The following is a 23,643-nucleotide window of genomic DNA, read 5'->3' as shown; positions in this document are numbered from 1 at the left end:
TTGTCTCTCTTATTACCTCTCTTCCTTCCAGTGACTACAGCAGCCGGGACGAACTCCATCCCTTGCTGGCACTCTTGCAGCGGGTGTGGCATCTGCTGTGTGATCGAGCCTGAGCGGCGCACTAATATACCATGGTTCGCCCTGCAAAAATTGGCTGCTCAGTCTAAAATGCTCAGGCCTATTGTTTTTGTCCCTGTCCGGAACTGGACTACACCCTAGCTTCACTTGATGATTATTATTGTGGAAACAATACATGTTAATTTTTATGCAGGGGTAGGCTCCGTTCAACACAGTCTCATAAGACAACTAGAACCAGATTTACAAATTGTTTTATTGTGATGCTTCCGGTTTTATTTTTACAAATGGCTCATTAAAGTGAACCTAAACCTGAAAAGTAAAGATTAGCTGTTTTATAGGGAACATACAGAAATGTTAATTGTGCCCAAGCAGTACCCTGAGGGATTTCATGTTTTTTTGTTTTAAAATACTCTTGAAAAAATGTTTTTTTTTTCCTGTGCCTGGACACTTTCTTATGACTTGAGCCTCATAGCTGTATAACTGCAGCATGAGATCATCTATGACTGCCAGTCTCACTAGATTTAGAATATCTGGTGATGTCACTGCTGTGCTGCTCGTCCTTGCTGGAGAAGAAGCTGCACCTGAGGACCCGCAGTGCAAGAATATCCCTGCTTCTACTTAATCCGCTTTGTGGGTCGGTGCGCCCTCCACCTCTCCTGCTGCTTTTTGAGTATTCCCCTACCAGTCATAGATTCACTATATATTGGGAGACAGCTCTGACATGAGGAAACAAAGTCCTTGTCATGGTCAGACAAATCGAGGAAAGCTGGAAGCCGCACACCGGTATTATGATGAATGCTTTATTTAAAAAGCTGAATCATGAAGAAACACGAAACATAACAGCAGAAGCGTACAAAAGCAGCTGACGCGTTTCACACTACGATGAGTGCTTATTCATAGCTTGTCATGGTCAGGGGTCAGGCTTGGAGACCAGTAGCTTTAGCAGTAGAGAAACACCCACTGACAAGCAGGTTAGGTATACAAGCAGGTCACCCTGGTGGATGACATGGGCTCCCCCGAGGTGCGGAGTCTTTTTACTAACCAATATTCACTAGAGCTCCTAATGATTGAGATGGGTTTTGCTGCATGTTCGTACCAGATTGTGGTCCTCCCGCCAGGAGGTGAGTAAGCTGGGGTCCAGTAGCAGAGATTGCAGTTAGGGATCAAGAAGAGTAGTCTGTAAACAAGCCAAATGTTGGTAACAGCTGGTTGGGATCAAGCAGAAGCATAGTTGAGGAACAAGCCAAAGGTCGGTAATAAGTAGTAGAGAATATACAGGCAGCAGCAGGAGTGACAAGTGTGAGATATTGGCTGAAAAGAATACAATAATCTGGCAAACCGTGCAAAGGCATGGCTAGAATGGGAATTTCCCCTCATTTCCTGTTCTGTACAGCTGTGAAATTTTAGATTTTCCATCACTTTGTGTCCTTAAGAGACTGGTCACCAAGACAGACAGAGCAAAGTGAATCTCTCCAGTGGGGACATAGACATGAATAACATATTGACAGGGTTCTTTCTTGCTCCATTCAAAATTTGGGAAAGCATTTCGTCTTAAGATGAACTTTAAAGTGGAACTAAAGTCAAAAATACTTAACTGTTCCAAAGGTTTGAGGCCTGCACCAAGATCTTCTCCCTGGGCGCCAATCTTGAGCCATCTTGATTGACTGGTGTGGGATGATGTCAGAACAAGATGACAAAAGTGGATTGGGAACACCCAAAACTTATAGGTGGACAGGTACAGAGTTGGCCACCCCAAGACATTGTGCTGCCTGGGCCCAAGAATGAAATGCTGCCCCCCCCCAAAAAGAAATCACGCCCGCCCAGTTAACGCTACACTTTTCTTTTTTTTTGTGGTGTGGGAACACATAACGGTGCTTAGTGGCAGACCTTTTACTGACACTTTTTTTTTATTTTACGTCCAGTAGTTTATTGTAAATAGTAGTCTGACTACCTTTTCTACTTAAGATTGGCATGTGGTATTAATAAACATCAACAGATTTCAGTTGTGCCCCACCAGGCCGGCCCCCCATGGACAATGTGCCTGGCTGCTGAGCTTGTCGCCCCATCCCTGCACTCGGTGAACTGATTGGCACTGATTGGCAACTCTGACAGGCGACACTGTTTGACACTGATAGGCGGCACTGATTGGCAATAATAGAAAACACTGATTGGCACTGATAGGCAGCACTGATGGGCCCTGATTGCACTGATAGGTGGCACTCATGGGCTGCACTGATTGGCACTCATGGGCTGCACTGATTGGCACTGATGGGTTGCACTGATTGGCACTGATGGGCTGCACTGATTGGCAGCATTTAGTGGCACTGATTTGCAGGTTTGATGGGCACTAATGGGAATTTATTGGCAGCACTGGGCACTGATGGGCACTGATTGGAAGCACTGGCACTGATTGGCGGTACTTATTGGCACTGGCAGGTGGCACTAATTGGTGCTAGCAGTTGGCACTGATTGGCATTGGCAAAGGAGAGGGAGTTTCACACTGAGCCAAACTCTGTGACACTGTCAGGTAATGTAACTGCATGCAGAGAGAGACCAGCTGTCAAAATTCAGCGGTGACGTCGGTGGTGGGCGAGACCCAGCAACTATCAAACACCAGCCAATGATTGGGATGCTTAACAAAGGGGGCAGGGCCACATAAACGTAGCGGCCCGCTCAGACCCCATCCCAGTTGCTGGTGTTTGCTAGCTGCTGGGTCCCACCCACCCCTGACATCAGCTCTCAATTAGACAGATTAACCAGTAAAGATTTTACAGGAATACCCAAGCTGACGCTCCAAAGCCCACACCCAGGAAATGCGTCAGATCTTACTTTCATATAAAAAGTCAAAGTCAGACCTCCGTCACCAGGTGACAGTTATAAAGTTTTACTTTTGGGGTGGACTGACCCTTTGAAATCTGGTGATTGCCTTGAAAACGATTTTAGACAATACTATGAAGTTATTTCATGAAACATTTATTGGGTTTTTAAGTATTAGTACAAGGTATGTAAGACAGTCACATAAAGAAACAAATGCAACAACGGTGAGGTTACAGAGGCAAGTAAACACGGTATAAGTAGGTTCACTGAACAGAGCAGAGGTAACACTGCAAATAACACCACAAGCTATAAGGCAACTGTAACTGTACATAGTAAACTGTAATGCGGGGTATGAGAAGCTCCATCGGTAATGCTACCTATGAGGGGAGTATACCTTGAGTGCAGTAGAAGGGATAGGTTACTCTAGAACTCATGACAGGGGTGAAGGAGGAGAGAGAAGGGGCAAACGAGCAGAATAAACACCCAAAACCTGTGGTGGGTGACAGAGGAGGAAAAGGGGGGAGGCACTTGCCTAAAGGGGAAAGGGGGGGGGGGGGGGAATCCCATGCAGGCCTGCCCGTTACAAAGTACAAAAGATATCCAAGTGGCCAAATGGAGAGTAAAGAATGGTCCACGTTTAAATGGTCGTCGTAGATTGTCCATGGATCAAAATCTTCGGAAACTTGGCGTGTGTCGGTAAGTAGAGATGTGAGCTTCTCATGGACCTTGGTTTCCAGAAGATGCTGCATAACTGCAGAGAAATTAAGGAATGGTTGGCACCAGGTTCTGCCCGGACTGCCAGGAACACAAACCCCACCAGCTTCCTCTGGGCTTTAGTCAAAGACTGGATCGACTTAATACTAAGAAGTTAGAAACGCACACACAGGGCTTTCATATGCTTCATATTTTCTCCATATGACCAAAATTATGAACTTCTCTTCTCATTATCAAATACCCTTATTTCACGAATGTATTTATTTATGTCCTGTATGGTTCAGTAGGGTAGGCATTGTTATCTGAATAAAGACGGTATTGATATTTGACGGTTTCTATGCCTAATCTAAGCTGAAATATTTAAACAAAAGTAAAACATCGAACTATGTTTATTTCTTGCCCTGTCAAATATATTGTACAAAGATGGCAATGGTGTCATGTCACATGACCCATTGGGTCTCCAACCTTTTCTTTTTTTTTTTTCCCCCACCACAGGTTAACCAGGTCCAGCTTTATGGGAAGTCCCGCAGAGAGGCAATTTCATTTCTCAAAGAAGTACCTCCTCCCTTTACACTGGTTTGTTGTCGTCGATTGGTTGATGATGAAAACGACAACTTTGTGGATGATCCGAAATCTTTGATGATCCAAGATCAAATGGTACCTCAACTGCTTACATATATTACACTAAATGTTACATTTATTTACAGTAATGAGATAAATAAAGGACACTTTGAAGTCTATATATAAAGGTTTTCACACAAGATTAGAAAAGAGGAAGAGGAAGAGGAGAAGAGGCACTGGGATTTTGTGATACCAAAATTTAAAGGCAAATAATACTACTCATATGAAATCACTGCACTACTCTCAAACAACAAATAAATGAGGTACAATTCTATGTGAAAAAAAAACTTATGTTGCCACTACTGACGTGCGTTCCGGCACCAAATGTGCATTGAAAAACAAAGTCAGCACAATACCACTCATAGGAAATATTATATAAAGATATAAATGTCAATCATGTAATATAAAACCACACAAAAAAGCTTCATATATACATGATCATATCCCTAACACGTAAACACAAATCATCATGATTAAATAACACAAAAAATAAATAAATGAATAGGTGAATGAATGTGAAGTCGACACTAATTTTACATTAGTGTCCTGTGTTAGAGCTTCAAGCGTGCTTCAAATTCTATCGTGCCAAAACAATCACATTTTTGGAGAACGATTTTAATTGTTTTGGTACGATAGAAATTGGAGTTTGTTTTTTAATGTAAAAGCAAATAACATTGGATAAAGTGCAGCACTATACGCAAAAAAAAAATATATATCCTTCAAATCATAACAGTGAATATCATAACCATGTTAACACACATCAATGGTAATGTCCAAACAGTTTGCCCATGTACAGTGGGTATGGAAAAAGATAACCCCCTTTTTTTTAAATCACGTTTTGTTGCTTTGCAGCCCGAAATGAAGAAAGACAGTTTTTTGTTTTATCCAGCTGTATTTACTAGTGCAACTTATAACATCCAAGTGAAAGATATAACACCAACATGTTAGAAAAAAAAAAAATCAAAATCCCAGAGTTGGAAAAAGGATCACCCCCTTGTGTCAATATTTTGTTGAACCTCCTTTTGCTTTATTTACAGCCTTTAGTCTGTTGGGATTTGTCTACTAACTTTTGCACATCTAGACTTTGCAATATTTGCCCGCTCTTCTTTGCAGATCTGCTCAAGTTCAGTTACATTTGAGGGTGATAGATTGTGGACTGCAGTCTTTTTAACCACTTGCCACCCAGACCAATCCTGACATTTCTCTCCTACATGTAAAAATCATACTTTTTTTTTGCTAGAAAATTACAAAGAACCCCCAAACATTATATTTGTTTTTTTTTTAGCAGAGACCCTAGAGAATACAATGGCGGTCGTTTTATCTTGCACGGTATTTGCACAGCAATTTTCCGAACGCGTTTTTTGGGAAAAAAAAGTTTCATGCTTTAACCGCTTGATATCCGCGCTATAGCCGAATGACGGCTACAGCGCGGACCTGAATTCCCGGGAGGCCGTCGTATGACGGCCTCCCCTGTGCACGTGCCCCGCGTGTGCCCTGATCACCGAGTCACTGAGGCTCGGGTGATCACTGATCCAAGCAAGGGGCCAGTCCCGGCCCCTTACCATGTGATCAGCTGTCAGCCAATGACAGCTGATCACATGATCAAAACAAAAGCTCTGTGATCGTTTTTTTTTTCTCCTCGCGCTGACAGTGTGAGGAGAAAAAAAAGCCGATCACCGGCTCACCAGCAAGGGACATCGGTCCCGAAGAGGAGGAGGCAATAATGCCTCATACGTGCCTCAATTCTGCCACCAGTACCCCCTGCCAGTGCCACCTGACATTGCCACATCACAGTGCCCACCAGTGCCACCTATCAATGCCTACAAGTGCCACCTATCAATGCCCACCATTGCCACCTAACAATGCCCACCAGTGGTGCCAATCAGTGTCACCTAGCAGTGTACAAGATCAGTGCCCATTATTGCCACCAATCAGTGCCCATCACTGCCACCCATCAGTGCCCATCACTGCCACCGCCCATTGGTGCCGCCTCATCAGCGTACATCAATGAAGGAGAAAAATTACCCTTTTAAAAAATTTTATAACAAAATATAAAAAAAAAATAATTTTTTTTTTTTTAAATTCTGTCTTTTAAAATTTTTTTAACAAAAAATAAAAACCGCAGAGGTGATCAAATGCCACCAAAAGAAAGCTCTATTTGTGGGGAAAAAATGATAAAAATTTCATTTGGGTACAGTGTTGTATGACCGCGCAATTGTCATTCAAAATGCGTCAGCGCTGAAAGCTGAAAATTGTTCTGGATAGGAGGGGGGTTTAAGTGCCCAGTAAGCAAGTGGTTAAAAAAAAAAAGGTAAACCTTTCCATTGATAACTTTCTGGCAGAGGGCAGCTGATTTTCCTTTTGACTTTGACGGTATTTTAGACCATCCATTTTTCCTTCGATCCTGACAGATGCTCCTGTCCCCTGCTGCAGAGAAACACCCCCATAACATGATATTGCCACCTCCATGCTTTACTGTGGGAATGGTATTTTATTTTTATTTTTATGGTGAGTTTTATTGGATTTCTGCCAGACAGTGAATTATTTGGCCTCAACACCAAATGATAATGTTAGTCTCATCTCACATAGCAACTTTTTCCATGTGGCAGCAGAATCTTTAAGGTGCATTTTGGCAAACCTCAGTGGTAACTGCATGTGGCTTTTCTTGGAGTGGCTTTTCTAGCAACCCTCCCATACAAGCCACATTTGTGGGGAGTTTGTGATATTGTTGTCGCATGCACACAATGACCACTCTTTGTCATAAGATCCTGCAGCTGCTTCAGAGTTGCTGTAGACCTCTTGGTTGCCTCTCTGACCAGTTTCCTCCTGGCTCTTTCATCCAGTTTGAAGCTATGTCCTGATCCAGGGAGGGTCTGTGTTGTACCAAATACCTTCCACTTCTTAATAATAGATTTCACTGTGCTTCTAGGCATTGATAAAGCCTTTGAATTTTCTTTTGTATCCATCTCCTGACTTGTGCCTGTCCAAAACTTTATCCTAGGGAGATCTTTTCACAGTGCCTTGCAACCCATAGTTAATTTCTTGCTTCAGTTGCACTACCAGGGACTGACATGCTCCAGAAAAGCTCTTTTCATGCCGAGCTAATCAAAATGACTACAGCTGATCACAGTTGAAAATCAAATGGCTTTGTGTGCCATCAAGATGGTGATTAGCTACACCTGATTGAGTTTACTACTAATTTTTAGGAAGGGGGTGATCCTTTTTCCAACTCTGTGGTCCTGTTTTTGATTTTTTTTTTTTTTTGACATGTTGGTGTCATCTTTCATTAGGATGTTGTAAATGCACCTAGAGAAAACCAAAATCTGTGTCTGTCTTCATTTCAGGCTGCAAGCAAAAAAATTTGATTATTTTAAAGGAGGTGATTTTTTTTCTATACCCACTGTAGTGACCTCAAAGAATGTAAAAGCATCCAATATTGCCCATATACTGTCATCAAAGAATGTCCAATATTCAAAATTGGCCCAAAAGATCAGATCCCATCTGCTGTGACCGTGCAGCAGCAAAAGAAACACCCACTTTAATGTGTGCTCCAGACAGTGCTCACACAGGATCCTTACTGGAAAAATGTGACCACTAAGTTTTAAGTGGTCAGAAGCACATATAGGGTTAAACCCTTATAGTTCCAAATGGCTCGATCTCACCACATCCTTGGAGGCTTCCACTGGTTTTACTTATGTACATAACAAGTAAAGGAGGGGGCAACTCTCAGAGTAGTAAAGTAAAAACCCAGTTTATTAAGATAATAAAAGTGCGTAATCGCATAATACGAAGTAAAATCCAGCAATACCGCCACTACATGCATCCATTTGGCATCAATACCTTCCCACTTCTGGTAAGTTGTGTGTATTGAAGTCTCCTCTGCAAGCCCTTCCCTACGCATTTCATCATAGAAGACTTCATCAGGTGGAGTGGCCGCCGGAGTGTGAAAACATTTATAAATAGATCCCCTATTTTTATCTACGGATACATGTGAGTGGGACGGTCCATGTGTTTAAGGGAAATGCTTGCAAATGTTGTGTTGGGTACTTTTTTTTTTATTTGTGCATTTTATTTTATTTTTTTTGTCTCTAGGAAGAGGATGTTTTCCATACAGAACAAGCAGTTGCACAGGTTAATAAGGTAATGTATCAAGACTCATTGGTATTCTAAGTGGAACCTTGGATTTTCTCAGATGTTTACAGGTGTATTTACCCTTCTAACATTCATTTAACTGCTTCCCAACAGCAATATATATAGATTAAAGTTCCCCTGTACACTGTGCTGAGGAAACGTTGATATGCGATCCCCTTTTGACCGCTGCAGCTGTCACTGTGCACGGATGCCAGCTGTCAGATAAGACCATTGATGACAGCTCTGGTCCTAAATAAACATGATCACAGGCAGGCTGAAAGCCTTATTCATAAACATAATCCATCAGCCTGCAGATGGCACTGTGCTTCAGTTTAATATTGTTCTTGTCGGATATAATTATAGTCTTAAATATATACAGTATCTCACAAAAGTGAGTACACCCCTCACATTTTTGTAAATATTTTCTTCTGTAGCAATGCAGGCAGCTCAAAATGTAGTTTCCCAACAGATTTTTCACTTAGTTGTATAGTTATGGGGGCGTATTCTTAAACTGCAAAATTCTGCCATGATGTACAGTACATACAGTATCTCACAAAAGTGAGTACACCCCTCACATTTTTGTAAATATTTTATTCTAGCTTTTCATGTGACAACACTGAAGAAATGACACTTTGCTACAATGTACAGTGTCAAAAAATGGGGGTGTGACCTGTCCACAGAATTGTAAAGAAATGCACCAACATGCCTCCATCCCAATTAGGTAGCAAATAGAGATAGAGAAGAAAAGCAGGACTTTGCGTGAGGCAAATTGGTGGAAGTGTCAACTGGATAGTATATGCTGAAGTGAGGTATCTGGGGTAGGTCCTATACATAGTTATGTCCACAAAAAGTAAACAGGTAGTAATAGTATAAAGGTTTAATTACATAGGTTCTGGCACCAAATACAGTCATTAATAAAAATTAAAATTTATTAATGACTGTATTTGGTGCCAGAACCTATGTAATTAAACCTTTATACTATTACTACCTGTTTACTTTTTGTGGACATAACTATGTATAGGACCTACTCCAGATACCTCACTTCAGCATATACTATCCAGTTGACACTTCCACCAACTTGCCTCACGCAAAGTCCTGCTTTTCTTCTCTATCTCTATTTGCTACCTAATTGGGATGGAGGCATGTTGGTGCATTTCTTTACAATTCTGTGGACAGGTCACACCCCCATTTTTTGACACATCAACAATAAGGTGGCAAACACCCGTTCTTGGTGACCTGATCCACCTACGAAACCTGCACATATTCTTTGTCACTAACTTTTTATTTATTTTCATGCAACCCAACCATACCCTATTTTATCTCTCATTTTTTATATCTCATCTCAACATTATTTGTTTGTTCTTTTCCCTCCCCCTTTTTTTAATTTATACTAGATAGAGACCTATGGTCCCCCCCTTGCCCATTGGTTATTTCCAGTGCAAGAGTCGCGTATCTATTTTTGCATATATATCCCTTTATATAATATCCATTCTAGTGAAAAAATTCGGAATTAATTTTTAAATTTTTTCATTTCTTAACCCTTTTTACACTTCTTTCCCCTTGTTGTTTCCCTTTAGTCAGATAAATACTGATTCAATTCAGGGCTAAAGCTTTTTGTTTTTGTTTTCTCTTTAGTCCGAAAAATACTGATTTAATTCAGGGCTAAAGTTTATGTTTTTGTTCCCTTTAGTCAGGTAAATACTGATTCAATTCAGGGCTAAAGTTTTTTGTTTTTGGTTCTGTTCCTCTTTAGTCATACTTACACTGATTCAATTCAGGGCTAAAGTCTTTACATTTCACACTCTTTTGCATAGTGATTAATTCAGTGCAAAAGTTAGTGTGTATTCTGTTACTGTCCTTGCTGAATATTGATCCTATTTATAGCAACTTATGTTTGCCCCTGCTTTCCCTTCTCTACTTCTTTGGTTTTCTTTTCCTTTCTCTTCCTTCGTTTTGCCTCCTTTATTCTTTATTTTTTATTCTTTTACCGATATTCTCTCATATAACTGGCTCATACACCCTTATTCCACTACTCCCTAAGCGCAGTTGGTACTGGGGTCGATCGGGTGTATTTCCCGGGGTTGCGATGCGCCCAGTTCTCGACCTGTCACCCGTCTCGTCACGTGACGGGGGCGGGCCTTGACCTTGGCGCATCGGCGTCATGTTTCCACGCCCCGCATGCGGCGCCGTGCGCCGCCGCTCTGCGGGAGTCCAATGGTACACCACCCCTGGGCCTTTGCGCTGCGGGGATGGGAGGCGGCCGCAATTGTGTTTAGGCTGTCTGTCCCTCCCCGTTGCGTAATCACGCCCGCACATGACGTTGGCGGGTGCACGCCCCCGGCCCGCGGCATATAACGGTGACCTCGGCCGGGTGCATGTAGGTCTCGCTACGGATGTGGGGCAATTGGCCTGGCCCGGCTCTTTCACCACACAGGTAACTTGTTGTACACCTTTACTATGGTCTACTGGCCTCTTAGCTGCACACACTCTCTCTCCTTCACTCTTACTACATACTTCAATTTCTCTTTCTTGTCCTTTCTGGCTCCGGTCACACGTATATCCATTCACTTTTTGGTTTCCCACTATGGTGTCACCCATTATATTTCACGTTTGGTCCCATGTTCACACACCCATTCTATTTTCTTTACAGCCATCTCAGGGCATGTTGGCCCGGTTGTTTGTCCCTGCCTGGCGGCCCCTATGGCTACCTTGGTCACTTTGGTGGCTGTTGCCGATGGTTTCCTGGGGCGAGCTTTCTGCCTCAACCCCGGGGGAGACTTTGGAGACCCAGACCAATGCTGCGCTATAGGATTCAGGTTATCACAGATCAAGACACTGTTCGTGAGTAGGAATGCAAATTTGAATTCTTTTGCATCTTTCTCCTATATATCTGTTCACATATTAATACATGTTCCATTGTTTTAATGCAGCTGACATTGCATCGGACTCCTGATGATTGGTTATAAGCCAAGAAACGCGTTGAGTTAATAACTATTGATGCACATACCCATTTAGTATACAATGTTTTCTTTCCTGTAACTATACAACCAGTGTCTGTGTTATGCCTTTCAATATATTGTCTATAATATGCCGAAATGTTGCTTAGGATGTTTTTATTAATGACTGTATTTGGTGCCAGAACCTATGTAATTAAACCTTTATACTATTACTACCTGTTTACTTTTTGTGGACATAACTATGTATAGGACCTACCCCAGATACCTCACTTCAGCATATACTATCCAGTTGACACTTCCACCAACTTGCCTCACGCAAAGTCCTGCTTTTCTTCTCTATCTCTATTTGCTACAATGTACAGTAGTGAGTGTACAGCTTGTATAACAGTGTAAATTTGCTGTCCCCTCAAAATAACTCAACACACAGCCATTAATGTCTAAACCACTGGCAACAAAAGTGAGTACACCCCTAAGTGAAAATGTCCAAATTGGGCCCAAAGTGTCAATATTTTGTGTGGCCACCATTATTTTCCAGCACTGCCTTAACCCTCTTGGGTATGGAGATCACCAGAGCTTCACAGGTTGCCACTGAAGTCCTCTTCCACTCCTCCATGACAACATCACAGAGCTGGTGGATGTTAGAGACCTTGCGCTCCTCCACCTTCCATTTGAGGATGCCCCACAGATGCTCAATAGGATTTAGGTCTGGAGACATGCTTGGTCAGTCCATCACCTTCACCCTCAGCAAGACAGTGGTCATCTTGGAGGTGTGTTTGGGGTTGTTATCATTTTGGAATACTGCCCTGCGGCCCAGTCTCTGAAGGGAGGGGATCATGCTCTGCTTCAGGATGTCACAGTACATGTTGGCATTCATGGTTCCCTCAATGATCTGTAGCTCCCCAGTGCCGGCAGCACTCATGCAGCCCCCAGACCATGACACTCCCACCACCATGCTTGACTGTAGACAAGACACACTTGTCTTTGTACTCCTCACCTGATTGCCGCCACAGACGCTTGACACCATCTGAACCCAATAAGTTTATCTTGGTCTCATCAGACCACAGGACATGGTTCCAGTAATCCATATCCTTAGTCTGCTTGTCTTCAGCAAACTGTTTGCGGGCTTTCTTGTGCATCATCTTTAGAAGAGGCTTCCTTCTGGGATCACAGCCATGCAGACCAATTTGATGCAGTGTGCGGCGTATGGTCTGAGCACTGACAGGCTGATCCCCCACCCCTTCAACCTCTGCAGCAATGCTGGCAGAACTCATACGTCTATTTCCCAAAGACAACCTCTGGATATGATGCTGAGCACGTGCTGTCTACTTTACATTGTAGCAAAGTGTAATTTCTTCAGTGTTGTCACATGAAAAGATATAATAAAATATTTACAAAAATGAGAGAGAGAGAGAGATATATACATATATACACACGCACAATTTTTTTTTTTTAATTCATACTTTTTGTTTTTAGGTAAAGTTAGCAGAAGACACCGCTCAGGAATTTGCGCTGAATGATGAAGAAGACAATGGAGAGTTGACTTTGTGGTCTCCAGATGTGGAAATTGTTGAACTGGAGAAGGACAAAAGAGGGCTCGGGTTCAGTATTCTGGATTATGAGGTATGTTAATCCCCATCTATTGTGAAGCAGATCTTTCCAGCAAAGAGCACCATTAAAGGGTCAGTCCTTGAAAAACTGATATTTTAGTGTTTGCCAGATTCTAGCAAGTTAACCCCCCACCCCCCCACCACCGGGTCTCGTCCCTCCTTTTGAAGACTTTATTGGTGAAATCTCTGTGCTGAGCATGTGCTTACTTGCTGTGCCCATTATGTGCCCACCATTTGTGCTGGATTTTTATTTTGGATGGTGGAGAATGTAACTGGGAGCTGGCACACACAATTGTGGGTTGGGAACACCAAAATCTCCCAGGTGGTCAGGAATAGTGTATATCAGAGAAATCTGAATGCTGTAGTGTCCAAGTCATATAAGAAATCAGTAGTAGACACAACCTGTTAGGCTCCACCTTTATAGGATAAGTTCACCTTTCGTAATATGTTACATCCATATTCAGGGTGTAACATGTTACGAAAGGACTGGCCCCAATCCCCCTGCTTTGACAGCTAGCGGAGGAACTTCTCCCCCAGCAAGCTGTCAAAATGTTCAAAAAACGCTGCCGTGTGGGGCGCTCCGCCCACCTAGCTGCGTCACTCATTTTACAGCGTTCTGTAAATGGGAAAACTACAATTTGGCAGCTGACGGCTTGTAGTTCTCAATAAACTAGTTCTCAAGGCTCCTACAACAAAAAATAATGAATGCACATATTTTTTTTTTTTTACCTGCAAAAAAATGTGCATTTTATTATTTTTTTTTTTTTTTTTTTGTAAAAAATTGAGCTTACCCTTTAACTAAAATATCACTTTTCAATGGTCTCACCCTTTAAATAATATATCCTTTTTAAGTTTTCTATTTTCCATTTTGCAATGGGAATTTGAATAAAGTACTGTACATGTCCAGACAAAACCTTTTTTTTTTTTTCTTAGTTTTGGTATGAAAAGTTAGAACCCCTGTCAGATTTTCACTGCTGTCTGGGACTCCCTTTTTTAAGAGATTTGCCTTCACTTCCTGTCCTCCTGACAAAGTACTACCAGACAGGAAATGGGTAGGGGAACAGCAAACCCATCTTTTTTTTCTTTTTAGGGGATTCCTATGTTTTCTTCATGTGTTTTTTTTTTTTTTCAGTTATGGGTATGGACACAGAAACAGGCCATACTGTGTTTTCAGTTTCTCTAAGAAAACTTTTGAGTCTGAGCCGAGCAGCCAACCGCCTGTGTTTAGAATGCAGGAGGCCAGTTGCTCGACCTGGAACGTAGAGGGAAGTGGAGATCACTGGAGCAGTAGTTTCTTCTTCAGTGATTTCCAGCTTCCAGGGATATTGGCCAGGTATGAACATATAACTAATTATGTATAAAATATTCATACCTTGAATTCATCTTTTAAAGTGATTAGGTTCAGGTTTTTTTGTATTTTTTTTTTTTTTTTAAACAAACATGTCATACCCACCTGCTTTGTGTAATGGTTTTGCACAGAGCAGCCCAGATCCTTGTCTTCTCGGGTCCCCCGTCAGCGCTCCTGGCTCCTCCACCTAGACCAGTGCCCCCAATAGCAAGACGCTTGCTATGGGAGGTAACTGGTGCGTGTTTGCTACCGTGTCCCGCTCTATGCGTCCATAAGACACATAGAGCCGTGGCTGGCACTGCTCCCCTGCTCTCTCCTGATTGACTCACTGGCTGTGATTGATAGCAGCAGGAGCTCCCACTGGAAGTTTTTTTTTTTTGTTTTTTGTTTTTTTTACCTTCAATAATATGTAAAGGTTTGTTTAAAAAAAAAGAAAAAGAAATGTCTTACTTGCTGCCTCTGTGCAGCTGGTTTTGCACAGAGTGGCCCTGATCCTCCTCTTCTGGGGTACATCAGCGGCCCCCCTTGGCTTCTCCTCTTCTGCCCCATTGGAGAGCCGCTCTTCCTTTGGGGCACTCCCGCGTCCTGCTGCTGCGTCCATTAACACAGACAGCAGAACTCAGCCCCCCCCCCCGGCTCCTGCTTCATTGAATTTTATTGACAGCAGCGGGAGCCAATGGCTGCGCTACTATCTATCCAATCAGGACTCGAGACACTGGCTGGAGCTGATAGGGTTCAGGTAACTAAAAGGGGGGCTCTGGGGGGGCTGCTGCATCACAGCAGGCTTTTTACCTTGATGCATAGTATGCATTAAGGTGAGGTTTACAACACCTTTCGTGTATAGAATGCAAACCTTCAGCCTTTACAACCACTTTAAAGAGGAAGTAAAGCCCCGTGCATACAGTAGTTTGTACCTATAGGTCAGCCTATAAGAAGGCCTTACCTATAGGTACTGTAAATTTTATCCTAAACGTGCGCCGTTTAGGGAGATATCCACTGTACATGGAGCCAATGACACTCCTTCAGAATCTTGTGCCATGAATGACAGTCCCCGCACATGCGCACAGCTGGAGTCCGCGGATCCAGAAGAAAGATGGGTGAACATGGACGCGGCCTCCAGCGATGACATCGCATTCGCTGGAGGGCTTTGTTTTCTGGTAAGTTTCACATAATGTGCTAGTATGCGATGCATACTAGCACATTATGCCTTTACCTTGCAGGTCCTGAAAAAAAAAATGTAAAAATACAACCAGCGGTTGTTTAAAGATTTTTGTTTTAGTCTGTCCCTTGCAGATTTTTTTTTTCTTGCTTCCTCTCTGGTAAAACCATTGTAACTGAGACAGAGAGTGAGGGGAAATATATCCAATGGAGCTTTATATAGCCGTAAAAAAAAACTGAACAAGGGTTCTAATCTTTCCCTACTCTTCCCAAAACTAAAAAAAAAAAAAAGGGTTTTGACTTGATATATTTTTTTTAAATGAATTAGTTAATTTATTGATCTTTATAGAATGTCTGATGCTGTTGGCTTTCCTTTCTGTGATTGGTGCTTGTATTGGTGGAGGTATACGGGAATGCATGTGCTGGAATTGGGGGATCTTTGGTGTGCAGGAAGAGGGGCGCTCTTCTTCAATGGGGTGCATTACCACACTCACAAACAAGAAAGCAGTATTCAGTAAAAAAAAAGTCCTCCGAGGAACTCCCATGTGACATCATCCTAAAATGTCTGAATACAGGGTTGTCAAGTACAGTTACCAACACTTCTAAATGTTTGGTCATTTTTGTTGGCTCTTTTGTACAATTTTTTTTATTCCCTTTTTTAGATTTACTATTTTTCCAGTTTTAGTGTGGTTTGTTGATGGTGTTCAGGCAGTTGCTACAGATAAAAACACAAAATTTCTGACGTCTTTTTTTTTTAAGTAAATTGATCACATTTACTGTAAGATTTTCCCATTTAACAGTTTATATAGAAATTGTTGAGTTTCCAATATGAGTCATGTATTGTGATGGCCATACATGTGTATTTAATCACATTTTATTGCTGCATTTGGTTATAGCTGATAACCCAAGGTGAACAGAGACGCTTTTCCTATGAATGGTGTACAATAAAGAATTGGATATAATATAACTGGCTCCAAGCTGACTGAGCGTTGGGTTCTTGAAGCCGGTCTTCCTGCCAGTGTTATCTATCTGTATAAAGCTGTATTAAAAGGTAACTAAAGGTTCAGGTTTAAAAAAAAAAAAAAAAAAGTCATACTTGCCTCCTTTGTGCGGTTGGTTTTGCACAGAGTGGCCCCGATCCTCCTCTTCTGGGATCCCTCAGCGGCGCTCCTGGCTCCTCCTCTTCTTGAGTGCCCTGTTGGAAAGCCGCTCTCCCCCGGGGGCACTCATGCGGGCACGCTCCTGAGTCCTGATGCTGCATCTATTGAAACAGACAACAGGACTCGGCCCTCGACCACCACCCACCCCCCTGCTCCCGCATTGTTGGATTTGATTGACAGCAGCAGGAGCCAATGGTTGCGCTGCTATCAATCTATCCAAGCGGGACCCGAGACACCGGCTGGAGCTGGTGTGCTCGCCCCTGCCTCTGGAAAGACCGGGTTCAGGTAGGTAAAAGGGGGAGTCTGGGGGGGAGGGCTGCAGCACAGAAGGTTTTTCACCTTAATGCATAGAATGTATTGAGGTGAAAAACCACAAGGGTTTACAACCCCTTTAAGGCAAAAATAATGCTTAAAGCGGAGTTGCATTCAAAAGTGAAACTTCCGCTTAGCCGTCCCCTCCCCCCGGTGCCACATTTCAGGGAGGAGGGGACAGAAACCTGTTTTTGATGTTCCCCACTTCTGGAGACGACGCCACGGCACAGTCTCTTGGAAGTTCGGCCAACCCCCCCTCCGCCGCCGCCGGTGTTCTGTCAATTTCTCCAACCCTTTAGAAACTCCAACCACGTCACTTCCGGTTTATTTAAACCCTTAGTAATTGGAGATTGTGACGAATTGGTGGTTGGACACAAAACCGACAACCGAATAGACCTCTGGTACAGGAAGATTGCGCTGTTTTGACAGCACAGCGGCTAATGAGGACAAAGTTGTCGCCGACTCGGAGGCGGCCATTTTGTTGGCTAGTATCAGGGCAGAGTAAAAATCTCCGCTCATAATATCGTGCACCGCCCGGACTTTTTTTTTTTTTTTTTTTCAAGCCTGTGAAGCATTTCACCGGGGATCAGCAGATCGCTTGTGCCATGCAAGTCTCCAGCAGACCCGTATGGGCAAGAAGATACACTGACAGGTAGAATCAGTGAACTACCATGGCCCTTCGCATTGCCATGGTAGTTCATTGAGAACTACAAGCAGACAGCTGCAAAGGGTGTCGATACTTGTAGTTCATTCATTCACAGAACTCTGTGAATGAGCGACCCTGCCGTGTGGGTTTAACTCTTTCATGCCTGAGCCTTTTTCTGACATTTGCTTACAAGTTGAAATCTGTTTTTCTTTTTTTTTTGGTAGAACCCCAAAATAAAAATAAAATAAATGTGTTTATATTTATATATATATATATATATATATATATATATATATATGTGTGTGTATATGTATGTATGTGTATGTATATATATATATATATATATATATATATATATATATATATATATATATATATATATATATATATATATATTATAAATATACATTTTTTTTTTTTAGCAGAGACCCTAGAGAATAAAATGGCGATTGTTGCAATATTTTATGTCTTATGTCACGCGGTATTTGTGCAGATGTCATTCAAACGCTGTTTTTTTGGGAAAAAGAAAGACACTTTCATGAATTAAAAAAAATCAAAACGGTAAATTTAGCCCAATTTTTTGTATAATGTAAGAGATGATGTTACGCCGAGTAAATAGATACATATCATGTCATGTTTTTAAATTGCGCACGCTCGTGGAAAAGCAACAAACTACGGTACTTAAAAATCTCCATAGGTGACGTTTAAGAACATCTATAGGTTACCAGTTTAAAATTACAGAGAAGGTCCTGTTCTAGAATTATTGCTCTCGCTCAGACGATCACGTGTGTGGTTTGAACACCGTTTACATTTGCGGGCGTGACTTGCGTATACATTCGCTTTTACGCGCGAGCTCGGAGGGATGGGGCACTTTAAATTAATTTATTATTATTATTTATTTTGTTTATTTTTATTTTTACACTTTTTTCATTTTTACATTCTTCTGAGCATTTTTATTGCTGTCACAAGGAATGTAAACATCCCTTGTGACAGTAATAAGCAGTGACAGGTGACTCTTTATGAAGGGATCTATAGGACCCCAAACCCCTCCTTTGCATTTAAAAGTTTTCAAAATGCTGAAATCCGCGTTTTGGAATACTAGGGATTGTTTTTAAATCGGCGCCATTGGCAGCCGAGTAAAACGGAAGCGATGTCATGACATCGCTTCCTGGGTTATTAGATCGGAGACCCAATTGAAGTAGTTTCCGGCTTCATTCAGGTCTTCGGCCAGCCGGCGGATGTGTCAGCTGGTCGCTTGGGGGGGGGGGGGAGATGTCCCCTCCCACTCCGGATAACAGCCAAGCTGATAACAATGGTACGGGGGTGAGGACTGCGGCTGGCATCACTCTGGTATAACCCCTTCAAGCTGAGAACACATTTGCTTACGATTGGCACGAAGGGGTGAAAAAAACTGACAGCTAGTAGGAGGATCTTCTCCCTGTTCCGCTGTCACAGGGAGGGGATGGGGCAGTGTCTGCAGCATTGGAAACCTGTTCCTTGTTCCACCCTAAGGCTGGGCTCACATATATGCAAATTGGATGCAGGTTTTCTCCACATCCAATTTGCATGACAGACGAGTGTGACCGTCCCCCAATGGAGTCGGTTCACACGTGTTCGGGGCGGCCGCGGAGCAGATTGCAAAAGGGGTTCTGTACATGTTTGGGTCTGGTTCAGGTGCAAATTCAGGCAAAAATTTGGACCTGAATTGCACCTGAACCGGTGAACAGACATGCACTGGACCTCCGGCATGAACCCGCGGGCGCACATATGTGAACTCGGCCTAAAAACGGATTGGAACATGTACCACGTTCTCAAACGTGAATTTATCCTTTTTAACTTGATCAGCTTACCACGGAAAGTTCTGTTTTTATAGGGATATCTTCCTGCTGGAACTTAAAGAGGAACTGCAGTCTGCTCACATCATTTGTAATAAAAACATCTTTGCCATTCTGAAGCTTCCCTCCAACCACTTTGCATATTATGTTATATATACTGCGATTCTGTACTTGCCAAATATGTTGTAAAAATCTCCTTCCATTGAGTCTGGCTGCAGCCATTTTAACTGTGGGCAGCTGTGGTGAGTGTGGAGGTCATTGGAGTACAGGGACCTCATTGTCCAGTGGTGAGATGATTGGAGCTTTGTGACATGGTGCATTATCCTGCTGGAAGGAGCCATCAGAAGATGGGGACACTGTAGTCATAAAGGGATGGACATGGTCAGCAACAATACTCAGGCCGTGGTGATTAAACGATGATCAATTGGTACTAAGGGGCCCAAAGTGTGCCAAGAAAATATCCCCCCACACCATTACACCCCCACCACCAGCCTGAACCGGTGATATCCCATCCCCCACACCATTACACCCCCACCACCAGCCTGAACTGGTGATATCCCATCCCCCACACCATTACACCCCCACCACCAGCCTGAACTGGTGATATCCCATCCCCCACACCATTACACCCCCACCACCAGCCTGAACTGGTGATATCCCATCACCCCCACACCATTACACCCCCACCACCAGCCTGAACTGGTGATATCCCATCCCCCACACCATTACACCCCCACCACCAGCCTGAACCGGTGATATCCCATCCCCCACACCATTACACCACCACCAGCCTGAACTGGTGATATCCCATCCCCCACACCATTACACCCCCACCACCAGCCTGAACTGGTGATATCCCATCCCCCACACCATTACACCTCCACCACCAGCCTGAACCGGTGATATCCCATCCCCCACACCATTACACCTCCACCACCAGCCTGAACCGGTGATATCCCATCCCCCACACCATTACACCTCCACCACCAGCCTGAACCGGTGATACAAGGCAGGATGGATCCATGTGCCAAATTCTGAGCCCACCATCTGAATGTCGCATCTGAAATCGAGACTCATCAGACCAGGCAACGTCTTTCCAATCTTCTATTGTCCAATTTTGGTGATCCTGTGCCAATTGTACCCTCAGTTTCCTGTTCTTAGCTGACAGGAGTGGCACCCGGTGTGGTCTTCTGCTGCTGTAGCCCATCTGCTTCAAGGTTCTATGTGTTGTGTGATCAGAGATGGTATTCTGCATACCTTGGCTGTAGCGAGTGGTTATGTGAGTTACTGTTGCCTTTCTATCATCCGGAACCAGTCTGCCCATTCTCCTCTGACCTCAACAAGGCATTTTCCTCCACACAACTGCCGCTCACTGGATATTTTCTCTTTTTTCCCACCATTCTCTGTAAACCCTGAGAGATGGTTGTGTGTGAAAATCCCAGAAATACTCAGACCAGCCTGTCTGCCACCAACAACCATGCCACGTTCAAAGTCCTATCAATTCCCTTTTCTTCCCCCATTCTGATGCTCGGTTTGAACTTCAGCAAGTCGTCTTCACCACGTCTAGATGCCGAAATGCATTGAGTTGCTGCCAATTAAACTGGTGTACCTAATAAAGTGGCCGGTGGATGTATTTCAAAGGTACATTTCTGAAAATGCCTGGAAATGTGTATAGGAGGATCTGGACAGTCATTAGACATACGGCTATAGATCCGCTTTCAAATAATGAGAAGTGCCGGAACGTTCCACCTGATAGTTCTGTGCCACTTCCTAACAGAGATCTTCCTTAGTGGAGGAAAAAGGAAATTGAGAAGGAGCTGAATGAATAAATGAAATTGGCAGGATGTATTCCTCCATTTTTAAAAAAAAAAAACTATTTTATGATCAGACAATAGACCATAAAAACTTTCCATCCAATTATCTTTCATCTGACAAGGATTCTGTACTGGATATTGGCAGAGATTGAAGTACCCCCATCTCCGGAATTACAGATCGCTGCAAAAATCCTCTTCTAAAGTCTCAGCTCTGTCTTTGGGGTTTTAAAGGGTAACTCCACTTACATTGGGAAAAAAATTGGGGGGGGGGGGGGGGGAGAGACGACACAAGTCAAAGTGTGATTGAATGTTATTAAAAATCACCTTTCCTTTTCAATCTGCAGCTCTGTAATTTGATGTAAAATACAATATGACAACCTGGAGGTGTTCTTTACACAGATGGTGTACAGAATGCCCCCCCCCCCCCCCCCCAAAAATGTAATTTCCTGCCTCTGTGATTGGCTCACTGATTTCTCGAAGTCTGTACTAATCAGATACATGTCAGATTTTGGGCATCCCCTGCAACAAAAAAATTTAATTTTTGGTGAGATGATCCCAAAGAAAAATCATGGCTAAAGGGATGCAGGCCCACTTTCCTCATTGGAGCCCCCTGCAGGTGCAGCAGCTGATTCATAATGGTAAAACCACTCCCACACAGATTCACTTTTCACAGGGACACAGACAAACGGCTATTTCTAAAGAATAGCAAAAGATAGGAATCTGCAACAAAGTTTGTTTAAATCCTTGCAATGTACATAGATCACCCAGAGGGGGAGGGGTTTTTTTCCTCAACAAGAGTGGAGTTACTCTTTAACCACTTCAGCCCTGGAAGAACTTACCCCCTTCCTGACCAGGCCCTTTTTTGCGATTTGGCACTGCCTCGCTTTAACTGACAATTGTGCGGTCGTGCGACGCTGCGCCCAAACAAAATTGACATCCTTTTATCGCCACAAATAGAGCTTTCTTTTGGTGGTATTTGATCTGCGGTTTTTATTTTTGGCGCTATAAACAAAAAAAGAGCTAACATTTAAAAAAAAAAAAAAAGCAATATATCAAACACGGCCACTGTGCCCCATCAAACACGGCCACTGTGCCCCATCAATTGGTCCCACTGTGCCCCATCAAACACGGCCACTGTGCCCCATCAAACACGGCCACTGTGCCCCATCAAACACGGCCACTGTGCCCCATCAAACACGGCCACTGTGCCCCATCAAACACGGCCACTGTGCCCCATCAATTGGTCCCACTGTGCCCCATCAAACACGGCCACTGTGCCCCATCAATTGGTCCCACTGTGCCCCATCGAACACGGCCACTGTGCCCCATCAAACACGGCCACTGTGCCCCATCAATTGGTCCCACTGTGCCCCATCAAACACGGCCACTGTGCCCCATCAAACACGGCCACTGTGCCCCATCAAACACGGCCACTGTGCCCCATCAATTGGTCCCACTGTGCCCCATCAAACACGGCCACTGTGCCCCATCAAACACGGCCACTGTGCCCCATCAATTGGTCCCACTGTGCCCCATCAAACGCTGCCAGTGTTCCCCCCGCTCTCTGTACTTGCCTGTCTCGGTGGGACAGCTCTTCGATATCTTCTCCCGTCCTCTCTTCCCATCCTCTGCTGTGATTGGGCGCCTGTCGTTTCAGCCAATCAGGTGACGGGTAACAGATCCGAGCACCTGATTGGTGGAGAGGTGTTTAGTGTTGGGAAAGCGAATATCCATTCACTTTTCTAACACAGCTGAGGGACCTGCGAGGTCACCTATTTTGATGCCTATTAGAACCTATTGCTCTAATCAGGTGCTTCAAAACCAACCCCCCCCCCCCGCTGTAATTCAGGCGCCCGGCACCTGAATAGGGGGTGGCAGCAGCGGCCAAAGATAGATTCATGCAATACATGAATCTATCTATTGGTGCTAGAGGGGGGTGGCAGGAGAGAGGGGGCGGCGCCCGTGCACCCTTATGGACGCACCGCCACTGGGTCTCGTACGAACAATCGGGAGTCATGAGCACCAGCTCTCGACCACATGAGCGCTGTGATAGCCTGCGATTTCCCATCACAGTGACAGTCACTGTACAGTCCGCTGTACAAACAAATGGGAACCACCGCAACCTATAACAAGCCTTTGCAGGAAGGACCACATAGTAGAGCAACGCATGTTGCAGCCACCGGCAGCCACCCATCTTCCCTCTCCCACTCTCGTCCAACAGAACCCGTGCCCCTCCACACCGGGAACACCCCCCTGCTACTGGACCTCACAGTAGGGGGCACTGGTCATTCACCAGAGGCCAGTCCACCGCAGATTGCCCTAGACGCAGCCACCGCACCACCCACCATCCTACAGGTGAGCCACTGAGGGTCACTAGCAGTTGATCCAGGGGCCCGAGTCCTATCACCCCTCGGGGGGTCAGGAAGGAATTTTTTCCTCTGCTGC

General features: G+C 43.8%; 1 protein-coding gene across 4 annotated transcripts in view; it reads left to right on the top strand.

The window, feature by feature from the left end:
* Positions 1 to 23,643, top strand: part of PATJ (PATJ crumbs cell polarity complex component) — a 407,721-nt gene that overhangs the window by 89,296 nt on the left and 294,782 nt on the right. For all 4 annotated transcript variants that reach the window (XM_073593830.1, XM_073593831.1, XM_073593832.1 and 1 more), the window contains exons 16-18: positions 4,105 to 4,266; positions 8,323 to 8,370; positions 12,792 to 12,938. In XM_073593830.1, coding sequence (XP_073449931.1) covers positions 4,105 to 4,266; positions 8,323 to 8,370; positions 12,792 to 12,938 — 357 coding nt within the window. The remainder of the gene's footprint in view (positions 1 to 4,104; positions 4,267 to 8,322; positions 8,371 to 12,791; positions 12,939 to 23,643) is intronic.

This window comes from Aquarana catesbeiana, linkage group LG07, assembly GCF_042186555.1.
Source record: "Aquarana catesbeiana isolate 2022-GZ linkage group LG07, ASM4218655v1, whole genome shotgun sequence".
In the NCBI taxonomy this organism is placed as follows: domain Eukaryota; kingdom Metazoa; phylum Chordata; class Amphibia; order Anura; family Ranidae; genus Aquarana; species Aquarana catesbeiana.
Note: the sequence above shows the minus strand (reverse complement) of the source record. Positions and strands in the feature narration are given on the sequence as shown.